Source organism: Pristiophorus japonicus, chromosome 8 (assembly GCF_044704955.1).
Source record: "Pristiophorus japonicus isolate sPriJap1 chromosome 8, sPriJap1.hap1, whole genome shotgun sequence".
Classification (NCBI taxonomy): Eukaryota; Metazoa; Chordata; class Chondrichthyes; family Pristiophoridae; genus Pristiophorus; species Pristiophorus japonicus.
This window is the reverse complement of record NC_091984.1, coordinates 17,841,964-17,856,257: the sequence shown is the minus strand read 5'-3', so window position 1 is coordinate 17,856,257 and position 14,294 is coordinate 17,841,964. Positions and strand designations below refer to the sequence as shown.

Sequence of the window (14,294 nt, the reverse complement as noted above, 5' to 3'; positions counted from 1 at the left end):
TTCCTGATTACTTGCTGTACCTGCAAACTAACATTTTGTGTTTCATGCACAAGGACCCCCAGGTCCCTCTGTACTTCAGCACTTTGCAATTTTTCTCCATTTAAATTATAATTTGCTTTTCTGTTTTTTTTGCCAAAGTGGATAACCTCACATTTTTCAACATTATACTCCATCTACCAAATTTTGGCCCACTCACTTAGCCTGTCTATATCCCTTTGCAGATTGTGTGTGTCCTCCTCACAATTTGCTTTCCTACCCATCTTTGTATTATCAGCAAACTTGGCTACATTACACTCAGTCCCTTCATCCAAGTCATTAATATAAATTGTAAATAGTTGAGGCCCCAGCACTGATCCCTGCGGCACCCCACTAATTACCGTTTGCTAACTGGAAAATGACCCATTTATCATGACTCTGTTTTCTGTTAGTTAGCCAATCCTCTATTCATGCTAATATATTACTCCCAACCCTGTGAACTTATATCTTGTGCAGTAACCTTTTATGTGGCACCTTATCGAATGCCTTCTGGAAATCCAAATACACCACATTCACTGGCTCCTCTTTATCCACCCTGTTTGTTACATCTTCAAAAAACCCCAGCAAATTTGTCAAACATGATTTCACTTTCATTAAACCATGCTGACTCTGACTGAATTATGCTTTTCGAAATGTTCATTTACTGCTTCCTTTAGAATGGACTCCAGCATTTTCCCAACGACAGATGTTAGGCCAACTGGTCGATAGTTTCCTGCTTTCTGTCTCCCTCTTTTTTTAAATAGGGCCATTACATTTGCAGTTTTCCAATCCGCTGGGACCTCCCCAGAATCCAGGGGATTTTGCTAGATTACAAACAATGCATCCACTATCTCTGCAGCCATTTCTTTTAAGACCCTAGGATGCAAGCCATCAGGTCCAGGGAAATTGTCCACCTTTAGTCCCATTATTTTACTACTTCTTTGAGTGATAATGATTATATTAAGTTGCTCCCTCCCTATAGCACCTTGAATATCCACTATTGGAATGTTTTTAAGTGTCTTCTACCGTGAAGACCGATACAAAATATTTGTTCAAAGTCTCTGCCATTTCCCTGTTCCCCATTATTAATTCCTCAGTCTCATCCTCTAGGGGACCAACATTTACTTTAGCCACTCTTTTCCTTTTTATTTACCTGTAGAAACTCTCATCTGTTTTTATATTTTGTGCTAGTTTATTTTCATGATCTATCTTCCCTCTATCTTTTTTAGTTGTTCTTTGCTGTCTTTTAAAAAATTTCCCAATCCTCTGGCCTCCTGTTAGTCTTGGCCACATTGTATGCCCTTGTTTTCAATTTGATCCCATCCCTTATTTCCTTAGTTAGCCACCGCTGGTTATCCCTTCTCTTACAGTCGTTCCTTCTTATTGGAATATATTTTTGTTGCGAGTTATGAAATATTTCCTTAAATGTCTGCCACTACTCATCAACCGTCCTACAGGTCAATTTATTTTCCCAGTCCACTTTAGTCAACTCTGCCTTCATAGCTTTGTAGTCTCTTTTATTTAAGCTTAGGACACTGGTTTGAGATCCAACTTTCTCACCCTCCAACTGAATTTGAAATTCAACCATGCTATGGTCACTCCTCCTGAGAGAATCCTTTACTAGAAGATCATTTATTAATCCTGTCTCATTACCCAGTACCAGATCCAAGATAGCCTGCTCCCTGGTTGGTTCCGCAATGTACTGTTCAAGGAAACTATCCCGGATACACTCTGTGAACTCTTCCTCAAGACTACCCTGGCCAATTTGCTTTGTCCAATCAATATTGCCGTCCCTTTATTACAAGCCTCCATTATTTCTTGACTTATACTTCATCCAACAGTGTAGCTACTGTTAGGGGGCCTATAGACTATGCCCACCAGCATCTTTTTCCCCTCATTATTCCTTATCTCCACCCAAACTGATTCAACATATTGATCTTCTGAGTCAATATCGTTTCTCACAAACACTATGATCTCATCCTTTATTGACAGAGCTACCCCACACCTTTCCCTTTCTGTCTGTCCTACCAAATTGTCAAAAACTCCTGAATATTTAGTTCACAGCCTTGGTCACCTTGCAACCATGTCTCTTTAAAGGCTATCAGATCATACCCATTTGTATCTTTGTGTCATCAACTCATCTATTTTGTTATGAATGCTGCGTGCATTCAGATAAAGAGCTTTTAAATTTGTTTTTTGACCATTTTTTCCTGCTTTGACTCCATTTTCTGATACACTTTTATGTTTATACATTCTGTCCCTTCTTGTCATGCTCTGGTTTTCATTTCCCCCAGTGCTACCTTGCTCTATTGCCTTCTCCTTATTCTTTGAGTTTTTAAATTTCCGCTCACCTGAATCTTTCCCCCCACTATTTAGTTTAAAGCTCTTGCTACAGCCCTAGTTTTTTGATTCGCCAGGACCCTAGTCCCTGCACGGTCTAAGTGGAGCCTGTCTCAACAGAACAGCTTCCTCTTACCCCAGTACTGGTGCCATTTCTCCCACAGCAGTCTCTGAGCCACATGTTTAACACTCTGATCTTATTTACCCTTTGCAAATTTGTTCATGGCTCAGCTAGTAATCCAGATTATTATCTTTGTGGTTCTGCTTTTTAATTTGGCACCTAGCTGCTCATAATCCCTCAGCAGAACCTCTTTGTTTGTCCTGCTTATGTTGTTGGTACCCACGTGGACCACGACAACTGGATCTTCCCCCTCCCATTCCAAGAGCCCAAGTTTGCCCAGGAGTTGCTCCATTTTTTTTGGAGCAACTAGATTTTTTTGGAGTATCTTAAAAATCGCAATTCTGCCCATTTAATTTGCTCCAGTGTAAGTGAGTTAGTTATGTTTTTTTTTTAAGTTTAGTTTTTTTTTTCCCAAAAGGGGGTGTTACCAGCCACACGCTTGTTTTGGCCATTTAAGCAAGTTTAGAGAGCTAAAAGTTATGCCAAACTAACTTAGGCCAGCGTATGTGGCCGCACAGAAAAACCTTGCAGTGAGTTAAGAAATCAGCGCAGGTAGGCAGAGATAGGAGGGGGGGGGAAGGGAAGCGGCGAGGTCCTTGCAAAGCACTAAGCACCTTCACAACAACATTAAAGAAGCATAAGTACGTTTAAAGCACCAAGCACGAAACAAAGCACAAAAATAAGCATTCAATGATAAAAAATACAAGGAAGCTGAGAGGACCTGCACCTTGCACCAAGACTTACAAAGCACTAAACAAAGCACAAAAAGTAATAAGCAATTAATTAACAAATAAAAAATAGAAGGAACCCTGCACCTAAAGCAGCAAGATGAAAGTAATAAGCAAACAATCAATCAATAGCAAATAAAAAATAGAAATCCTACCTTTGTGAATGGAAGGCAGCGGAATGCTGAAGAGGAAGCCCATTCGGCCAGGGATAGGGGCGGCACGCTTCAGGCCCCTCTCACACAACCTGCAGAGCCCGCACCAGCCAAAATTGCAGAAATTTTATATTGTCTGCAACCTCACTGAAATAATGGGAACTGGCTCCTTTGAATTGTGGAGTTTCACTCAGCCAAGAATTCAAACACTCCCTGTAAATAAGAAAATTTGAGCTAAATCGATGAGTTCCTTTGTATGCCTGAAGCCAAAGTTCCATCTTGATTTTCTTGAAAAGTGTATCTAATCTGTCAATCCCCTAAACCAAGGCTGAAAGGAATCAAATCATCTTTTGACATAAATTCATTTGAGACATACTCAGATCAGGACACCAAAATACCAAATACCAATTATACTTATTGTTATGTATGGAGATAGTGTTCAGTCTGACTCTGTGAGCTCAAAGTAAAGTGTGACCTTCGTCTTTTATTGCAGGTCTCCGTAGTGTCTCTCCAACCTGTGAGGCCTCCTTAGGGATTATGGGATCCCTTGGGACTCCAGGGGACGAGCCCTCTGGTGGCTGTCTAGAGTAAATACAAGTTTACATATATAACACTTATCACTTGCCTATGTGCGACAACTTGTAACAAGAAATACTATTCTCCCTATTAACAAGGAAACTATGCAGGTGTACAGGGGGCGAGGAGCTGCAGCGTGCTTCGGGCCCCTCCCACACAGCCTGCAGAGCACTTGTAGAGATTGTGGGGGTGAGGAGCTACTGCACATGCGCGCACACTCTATGCGCATGTGCAGAGGTCCCGGCACCGTTTTCAGCGCCGGAACCTGGCTCCGCCCCCCCACTCTTGTGCTGCACCATGCCCAGGTCTGTGACATTCCAAGGTGCGGGGAGAATACTGAGGTAAGTTTTCGGCACCGTTTTTCTTCTACAAAGTCGGCGCACCTCTGGGAGGGCAAACTTGGGCCCCAAGTTCCTTTCCAGCCCGGAGGAGATGTCCTTAACCCTGGCACCAGGCAGGCAACACAGCCTTCGGGACTTGCGCTCTCGACTGCAGAGCACAGTATCTATCCCCCTAACTACACTGTCCTTTACCACTGCAACCTTTCTTTTCACTTCTCCCCCACTTGAATGGCCCCCTGTACCACGCTGATGTGGTCAGTGTGCTCATCCTCCCTGCTCTCGTCCACACAGAGAGTAAGAGCCTCGAACCTGTTGGACAAGAGCAAGAGCAAGAGCTGAGGATCTTTCATCGCTACCTCCTGGGTCCTTATACCTTTCTCGCTCGTAGTCGCACCCTCCTGTCCCTGACCACGGATCAAATTTGAATTAATTAATTTAATTGGTGCGACTAGCTCCTGGATCACGGCGTCCATGTAACTCTCCCTTTCCCTGATGTGTCGCAGTGTCTGCAGCTCGGACTCCAGCTCATCAACGCGGAGCCAAAGTTCCTCAAGCTGCAGACACTTGTTGCAGATTTGATCGCCATGGACCTCAATGGTGTCCACCAGCTTCCACATGTTGCAGCAGTGACACATCGCCTGCCCTGCCATTGATAATGTATTTAATTAATTAGATTTAGTTTTTAATCCCGGACTCTAATTTAAGGCCCGTAATTTAAAGCAAGAAAAGAGAGAAAAACTCACCAACCAATCACCTCCCTGCCTTCCTGTGACCTCAAATGTAGTCGCCCTGTTCGTCTTTGTCGCCTTCTCTTACCACCGATGGTTGAGCAGTTATAATGAGGGATGTTCAATAATAAAAAGGATACTACAAAAATGAGCTTCAGTATGGGTGGAGATAAGAAATAACGAGACAGAAAACTCTGGTGGGAGTAGTTTACAGACCCACAAAGAGTAGTTATACCATTGGACAGAGCATTAATCAACAAACAACAGGAGTGAGTAACAAAGGTAATACAACAATTGTGGTGGACTTTAATCTGCATATAGACTGGGCAAATCAAATTGGAGGGGTAGTCTGAAGGACAAGTTCATGGAATGCATTCAGTATGTTTCCAGTAGAGTGGACAATGGAGAACCAGTTGATGTGATATATTTGGACTTTCAGAAGGCTTTCGACAAGGTCCCACACAAGAGATTAATGTGCAAAGTTAAAGCACATGGGATTGGGGGTAGTGTGCTGACATGGATTGAGAACTGGCTGTCAGACAGGAAGCAAAGAGTAGGAGTAAATGGGGACTTTTCAGAATGGCAGGCAGTGACTAGTGGGGTACCGCAAGGTTCTGTGCTGGGGCCCCAGCTGTTTACACTGTACATTAATGATTTAGACAAGGGGATTAAATGTAATATCTCCAAATTTGCGGATGACACTAAGTTGGGTGGCAGTGTGAGCTGCAAGGAGGATGCTATGAGGCTGCAGAGCGACTTGGATAGGTTAGGTGAGTGGGCAAATGCATGGCAGATGAAGTATAATGTGGATAAATGTGAGGTTATCCACTTTGGTGGTAAAAACAGAGAGACAGATTATTATCTGAATGGTGACAGATTAGGAAAAGGGGAGGTGCAAAGAGACCTGGGTGTCATTGAAGGTTGGTATGCAGGTACAGCAGGCGGTTAAGAAAGCAAATGGCATGTTGGCCTTCATAGCGAGGGGATTTGAGTACAGGGGCAGGGAGGTGTTGCTACAGTTGTACAGGGCCTTGGTGAGGCCACACCTGGAGTATTGTGTACAGTTTTGGTCTCCTAACCTGAGGAAGGACATTCTTGCTATTGAGGGAGTGCAGCGAAGGTTCACCAGACTGATTCCCGGGATGGCGGGACTGACCTATCAAGAAAGACTGGATCAACTGGGCTTGTATTCACTGGAGTTCAGAAGAATGAGAGGGGACCTCATAGAAACGTTTAAAATTCTGACGGAATTAGACAGGTTAGATGCAGGAAGAATGTTCCCAATGTTGGGGAAGTCCAGAAGCAGGGGACACAGTCTAAGGATAAGGGGCAAGCCATTTAGGACCGAGATGAGGAGGAACTTCTTCACCCAGAGAGTGGTGAACCTGTGGAATTCTCTACCACAGAAAGTTGTTGAGGCCAATTCACTAAATATATTCAAAAAGGAGTTAGATGAAGTCCTTACTACTAGGGGGATCAAGGGGTATGGCGAGAAAGCAGGAATGGGGTACTGAAGTTGCATGTTCAGCCATGAACTCATTGAATGGCGGTGCAGGCTAGAAGGGCCGAATGGCCTACTCCTGCACCTATTTTCTATGTTTCTAAGACAGTTTCCTAAAACAATAGATCATGTAACCAACCAGGGAACAGGTTATTTTAGATCTTGTATTGTGTAATGAGACAGGGTTATTTAGTCATCTCATAGTAAAGGATCCGTTGGGGAAGAGTGATCATAATATGATAACTTACACATTGAGTTTGTGAGTGAAATACTTAAGTCAGAAACAAGAGTCTTAAATTAAATAAAACCAATTACATAGATATGAGAAACGAGTTGGCTGAGGTAACTTAGAAAATTAGACTAAAAGGAATAAAGGTAATAAGCAGTGGCAAACATTTAAGGAAATATTCAAAAGTTCTCAACAAAGATACATTTCATTGAGAAATAAAATCTCCATGGGAAAAGTGATCCATCTGTGGCTAAATAAAGACATTAAGGATAGTATTCGATTAAATGACGAGGCTTATAATGTGAAGAATAGTAGTGTGCCATAAATTGGGAGAGCTTTAGAAACCACCAAAGGATGACCAAAACATTGATAAAGAAGGAGTTACTAGAATATGAGAGTAAACTAGTAAGAAATATAAAAACAGATTTTAAGAGCTTCTACAAGTATGTAAAAAGGAAGAGAGTAGCAAAAGTAATGGTCAGTCCCTTAGAGGCGGAGAAAGGTGAAATTATAATGGGGAATAAGGAAACTGCAGTGAACTTAAACAAATATTTAGTATCTGTCTTCATACTAGAAGACATAGAAAGCATACCAAAAATAGTGGGGAACCAATGGGCTAATGAGAGTGAGTAATTGATATCAGTAGGGAAAAAGTACTTGAGAAACTAATGGGACTAAAAGCTAATAAATCCCCTGGACTTCATGGCCTGCATCCTAGGATTCTAAAAGAGGTGACTGCAGAGATAGTGGATGCATTGGTTGTGATCTTCCAAAATTCCTTAGATTCTAGAACGGTCCCAACAGATTGGAAGGTAGCAAATGTAACCCCGCTAATCAAGAAAGGAGGGGAGAGAGAAAACATGGAACTACAGGCCAGTTAGCCTGACATCATTGTCGGGAAAATGCTGGAATCTATTAATGAGGAAGTGGTAACAGGGCACTTAGAAAATCATAACCTGATTCAGTAGAGGGATGTCGTGTTTAATAAATTTATTAGAGTTTTTGAGGATGTAACTAGCAGGGCAGATAAAGAGGAACAAGTGGATGTAGTATATTTGGATTTCCAAAGGGCATTGGATAAGGTGCCACATAAAAGGTCAGTACACAGGATAAGGGCCCATAGGGTTGGGGGTAATATATTAGCAAGGACAGAAAACAGAAAGTAGGGATAATGGGTCATTTTCCTGTTGACAGGCTGTAACTAGTGGGGTGCCACAAAGATCAGTGCTTGGGCCTCAGCTATTTACAATTTATATTAACGACTTAGATAAAGGGACTGAGTGCTGATGATACAAAACTAAGTGGGAAACCAATTTGTGAGGAGGACACAAGGAGCCTGCAAAGGGATATAGACAGGTTAAGTGAGAGGGAAATAAGGTGACAGATGGTATATAATGTGGGGAAAAGTGAGATTATTCACTTTGGCAGGAAGAATAGAAAAACAGGATTTATTTTTTAAATGGTGAGAAACTATTAAATGTTGGTGTTCAGGGAGATTTAGATGTTCTCATACAGGGAACACAAAGTTAGCATGCAAGTAAGCAAGCAATTAGGAAGGCAAATGGCATGTTAGAATCACAGAATTGTTACAGCACAGAAGGAGGCCATTTGGCCCATCGAGCCCATGCCGGCTCTCTGCAAGAGCACTTCAGCTAGTCCCACTCCCCTGCCTTTTTCCTGTAGCCCGGCAAATTGTTTTTCCTTCAAGTACTTATCCAATTCCTTTATGACCTTCATTGTAGGGGGTTGGAGTACAATAGTAAGGAAGTCTTACTGCAATTGTACAGGGCGTTTGTGGGACCACACCTAGAATACTGTGCACTGTTTTGGTCTCCTTATCTGAGGAAGGAAGTCGAAGCAGTGCAACGAAGGTTCACTAGATTGATCCCTGGAATGAGAGGATTGTCCTATGAGATATTATGTAAATAGGGCCTATACTCTCTGGAGTTCAGAAGAAAGAGAGGTGATCTCATTGAAACATAAGATTCTGAGGAGGATTGACAGGGTAGATCCTGAGAGGTTGTTTCCCCGGCTGGATATTCTAGACTAGGGGGCATCGTCTCAGGATAAGGGGTCGGCCATTTAAGATGGAGATGAGGAAGAATTTCTTCACTCAGAGGGTTGTGAATCTTTCGAATTCTCTACCCCAAAAGGGCTGTAGATGCAGAGTCGTTGAATATTCAAGGCTGAGACAGATAGATTTTTGGACTCTAGGGGAACCAAGGGATATGGGGATCGGGTGGGAAAGTGGAGTTGAGATCGAAGATGAGCTATGATCTCATTGAATGGCGGAGCAGATTCGAGGGGCCGTATGGCCTACTCCAGCTCCTAATTCTTATGTTCTTATATTGACGGGACTGAATGGCCTATATTTTTCTCATCTTTGCCTTTTCTAATGTCCCAATCCAATTGCTGCATTGTACTCAGTCTCTAGCTGAAGAGGAAGAAGATCGACCCGATCTCGGTGCGACTCTGAAGGACCCAGCGCGGCCCGGGAAATTAAAGCTAAGTTTCGAAGAGTTAGAGAGGCAGCGCCGTGAGGAGGAGCAGCGTAAGGTGGAGGGAGAGGCTCGGAAACGTTTGGAGGAAGAGCGGAAGCAATTTGCTGAAGCGCGGAAAAGCATGGTAAGTGCCCCGCGTTGGGACGATCCCCGAAAAGCTGTGAGTATTTACCGATGCTTATCGCTGAAAATCAGCAACGCTTCTTCCATTTCCACCACCACGTAGGAAATGTACATCCATAAAGGTACAAGTTTCCATTGGTGGGGTTTCCGCGGATTGGCTGTGGTGGAAGATAGGTGGAGATCCTGCTCGATCGTGCAAACGGGATTTACGATGACGTTTGGCTGACTGGCGAAAAACGCCCTCTTGCCCCCCCCCCCCCCCCTCCAAAGCAATTCCTAGCGATGAATAGGAGGAAGCAGACGTGACGGATGGAAACCAGGCGGGATCTCCAACGCGCTGACAATCTTCCTTGCCTGGTTTCTCTTCCAAGAGCAGCATCAAATGATCCACTACACCCAGGGGCGATAACAGGCAAATCTATCTCTTTTCGCATGCAATAGAAAGATGATTAATAAGCATGGTCAGCCTACATAGCATTCCACTGTCAAAAGAGAGATTAACCTGACAATACATAGGATTACATAGGATATATGGCACAGAAATAGGCTATTCAACCCAACCAGTCTATGCCGGTGTTTATGCTCCACTCGAGCCTCCTCCCATCTTTCCTCATCTAAATCTATCAGCATAACCCTCTCTTCCCTTCTCCCTCATATACTTGTCTAGCCTCCCCTTAAATGCATCCATACTATTTGCTTCAACCACTCCCTGTGGTAGTGAGTTCCACATTCTCACCACTCTTTGAGTAAAGAAGTTTCTTCTGAATTCCCTATTGGATTCCTTGGTAACTATCTTATATTGATGGCGTACCATGGTGGTACTTATTTTAAGTGACTTTTTGCAGTTAGGTGTGAATGGCATTGGGTCCAGAATAATATCCCTTTCAGAAGTCAGTCACAAAGGAATCTAATCATTCTTCCAATTTAAAAAAAGTCCTTGAACGTTGCTAATGAGATCTGGTTTCAGTACCGACTGCGTCAAACAATGTTCGGGAGCTGAATACCATTGATGAACACAGTCATTAGTCCAAAGTCCAACCATTGCCATTATTATGTCAATTCAACCATTGGAGATGGTCCAATAAAGTGCAGTAAGGCAGATCCCAATGTAAAGGGACATCAAGTCAAAGATGAGACACGCTTAAGCTGTGCAGTTTAGAAAGAAGGGAATTAAGGGGTCCTCATGGAGGTTATTAAAATATTGAATGACATAGGTAAAATAAAACCATATCATATTAATCTAGGACCAGAGGAAATATATTTAAATGAATGAAGAGTCAGTGCAAAACAGATAATGAGAAGAAATTCCTCGGTTAAAGAGTGCTACTTGCTGGGAATGATCCATCAGATGCAGTACTGGAGGCAAAAGAAAGAAGGAAAGAATTTGCATTTATATAGCACCTTTCACAACCACAGGACATCTCCAAGTGCTTTACAGCCAATGAAATACTTTTGAAGTGCAGTCACTGTAGGGAAACATGGCAGCCAATTTTCACACAGCAAGCTCCCACAAACAGCAATGAGATAAATGACTAGATAATCTGTTTTTGAGTTATGCTGTTGAGGGATAAATATTGGGCTTTTGTAAAACATTATTAATTTTTTTTTTTTAAAGAGCAAATATTCGAAAGAGGTAGATCACCTCTTTTTTGGAATCCTCATTATTCAAATAAAAGTATCCTTCACATACTATTAGGATGAGCTCATGATTCACAATAGGAGAGCTAGGCCAAGAAACCACTTTAAATGCGCTGGCCTTGCCGACAGTTTCCCATCAGGATATTACGGTGCAAACACTTGCTGCACTTGAGATTTCGCGCTCAGCAGTTATGTTAGTTATATAAAGCTCTGATTAGACCCCATCTGGATCAGTTCTGTGCATAGCACCTCAGGAAGGATATATTAAGCCTTGGAGGGGGTGCAGTGCAGATTCACCGGCAAAAGGGTTAAATTACAAGGACAGGTTGCATAGACTAAGCTTGTATTCCCTCAAGAATAGAAGATTAAGGGGTGATCTAATTGAGGTATTTATGATTAAAGAATTTGATTGGGCAGGTAGCGAGAAACTATTTCCTCTGGTGGGGGAATCCGGAACAAGGGGGGCATAACCTTACAAATAGAGCTAGCATGGAATCAATTATTAAGGATGTCATAGCAGCGCATTTGGAAAGGTGTGACATGATAGGTCCAAGTCAGCATGGATTTGTGAAAGGAAAATCATGCTTGACAAATCTTCTGGAATTTTTTGAGGATGTTTCCAGTAGAGTGGACAAGGGAGAACCAGTTGATGTGGTGTATTTGGACTTTCAGAAGGCTTTCGATAAGGTCCCACACAAGAGATTAATGTGCAAAGTTAAAGCACATGGGATTGGGGGTAGTGTGCTGACGTGGATTGAGAACTGGTTGGCAGACAGGAAGCAAAGAGTAGGAGTAAATGGGTACTTTTCAGAATGGCAGGCAGTGACTAGTGGGGTACCACAAGGTTCTGTGCTGGGGCCCCAGCTGTTTACATTGTACATTAATGATTTAGACGAGGGGATTAAATGTAGTATCTCCAAATTTGCAGATGATACTAAGTTGGTTGGCAGTGTGAGCTGCGAGAAGGATGCTAAGGCTGCAGAGTGACTTGGATAGGTTAGGTGAGTGGGAAAATGCATGGCAGATGAAATATAATGTGGATAAATGTGAGGTTATCCACTTTGGTGGTAAAAACAGAGAGACAGACTATTATCTAAATGGTGACAGATTAGGAAAAGGGGAGGTGCAACGAGAGCTGGGTGTCATGGTACATCAGTCATTGAAGGTTGGCATGCAGGTACAGCAGGCGGTTAACAAAGCAAATTGCATGTTGGCCTTCATAGCAAGGGGATTTGAGTACAGGGGCAGGGACGTGTTACTACAGTTGTACAGGGCCTTGGTGAGGCCACACCTGGAGTATTGTGTACAGTTTTTGTCTCCTAACTTGAGGAAGGACATTCTTGCTATTGAGGGAGTGCAGCGAAGGTTCACCAGACTGATTCCCGGGATGGCGGGATTGACATATCAAGAAAGACTGGATCAACTGGGCTTGTATTCACTGGAGTTCAGAATGAGAGGGGATCTCATAGAAATGTTTAAAATTCTGATGGGTTTAGACAGGTTAGATGCAGAAAGAATGTTCCCAATGTTGGGGAAGTCCAGAACCAGGGGTCACAGTCTAAGGATAAGGGGCAAGCCATTTAGGACCGAGATGAGGAGAAACTTCTTCACCCAGAGAGTGGTGAACCTGTGGAATTCTCTACCACAGAAAGTTGTTGAGGCCAATTCACTAAATATATTCAAAAAGGAGTTAGATGTAGTCCTTACTACTAGGGGGATCAAGGGGTATGGCGAGAAAGCAGGAATGGGGTACTGAAGTTGCATGTTCAGCCATGAACTCATTGAATGGCGGTGCAGGCTCGAAAGGCCGAATGGCCTACTCCTGCACCTATTTTCTATGTTTCAGGGGTGAGATCAGGAAGCACTTTTTTTCCCCACACAAAGGGCAGTGGAAATTGGAAACTCCTCCCACCCCTCCAAAAAGCTATTGAGGCTCGGAGTCAGTTGACAATTTCAGAACGGAGATTGACAGATCTTTGTTAGGTAAGGGTGTTAAGGGTTACGGAATCAAGGCGGGTAAATGGTGTTAAGATACACATCAGCCATAATATAATTGAGTGACGGAACAGGCTGGGGGGGGTGGGGGGCTGAGTGGCTTCCTCTGGCTCCTGTGAAGAGCTAACATTCTTAACCAAACTTGAGCCTTTCTAACTACTGTTTTAGCATTGCAGGGACGGTATTGTGAAACCAGATATCTTCATGCCTTATGATCAGTGAAGACACCATAACATTTTATCTTTTTTTTAACCCCACAATGTAACTCCTCTGACATTAGTGGTTCCATTATTGAAGTGATATTTACAGCTGTTAAAGTTATTCAATGTCCTAATTATTTTTTAAGAGTCCAGACCAGGATAGCATTCTGAAGGAGCATGCAAGTTCACACAAGGAGGATTATGGACCTGATGAAGTAAGGCATAATTCATTAAAAAGTACAAATGCTGCGTAACCAAGAATGTTAACTGCAACCCCTGCACTTCCTTTTAGCATATCTCACTTCTACATAAGGCAAATCCCACTTTCCTTCTGATTGGTTTGGTTTAAACTTTACCGAGCTTTAAATTTGCTGTATACTCATTGTGCCCATTGGAAATCAAAAGGGGGAGACACTAAAGGCAAACTATTGCAGGCATCAGTGTCCACTAATTGCATTACCAACATACAAAAATGGCGGGTAGGAAAAGCCCAGCTGGTCCATCAAGCCTGCCCTACACCATGGCTGGAGCATCGTGACCAGATACTTCCTTTTCCCCCATCCACACCCCAGCGCAGCCATGGAATCTCCCAAACAACTCAAAGTAAAACCCAGGGCCAATAAGAGGAAAAATATTGTGCAAAATTTCTCTCCAACCCCCTCCGGCGATCCAAACCAGTTCAGGAGATCACATGGACCATTTTGTAAAATGTGGTACTAACTAAAGAATGATGCTCTCGATTGCGCACTTCTGCTGTGCGACAGAAATAGAAAAACAATCCAGGGCTCCTGCTCCAGATTGTTCTCTGGTGGACCGTGCTGGAAAGTGCATGCTGGGTGTGAACAAGATAGGACTCAGTTGTGATGCTCCTCCGACCGTCGAATAGGCTGCGGACACTTGCTGTGAATGGCCACTTGGGCTAGGTACAGAAGGCCAGCTGGCGCCCATGGGACTGTACATCAATGGGTGTGACTCCATTCACGAGGGGGGGGGGGGGGTGGGAGGGGTAATATGTATCTTTGTGCACAACACTGCAAAACAGATCTTTAATATCATACCGCCATCCTTTAATAAAGTTTGACCTAATTATCCCTGATCGTTGACCA

At 43.1% G+C, this 14,294-nt stretch overlaps 1 protein-coding gene across 6 annotated transcripts in view; it reads left to right on the top strand.

The window, feature by feature from the left end:
- nexn (nexilin (F actin binding protein)) overlaps positions 1-14,294 on the top strand; it is a 97,350-nt gene that overhangs the window by 57,747 nt on the left and 25,309 nt on the right. For 4 of the 6 annotated variants that reach the window (XM_070886535.1, XM_070886531.1, XM_070886536.1 and 1 more), the window contains 2 exons: positions 9,159-9,356; positions 13,335-13,403. In XM_070886535.1, the coding sequence (XP_070742636.1) occupies positions 9,159-9,356; positions 13,335-13,403 (267 nt within the window). The remainder of the gene's footprint in view (positions 1-9,158; positions 9,357-13,334; positions 13,404-14,294) is intronic. The other 2 variants (XM_070886532.1, XM_070886533.1) reach the window with 1 other exon arrangement.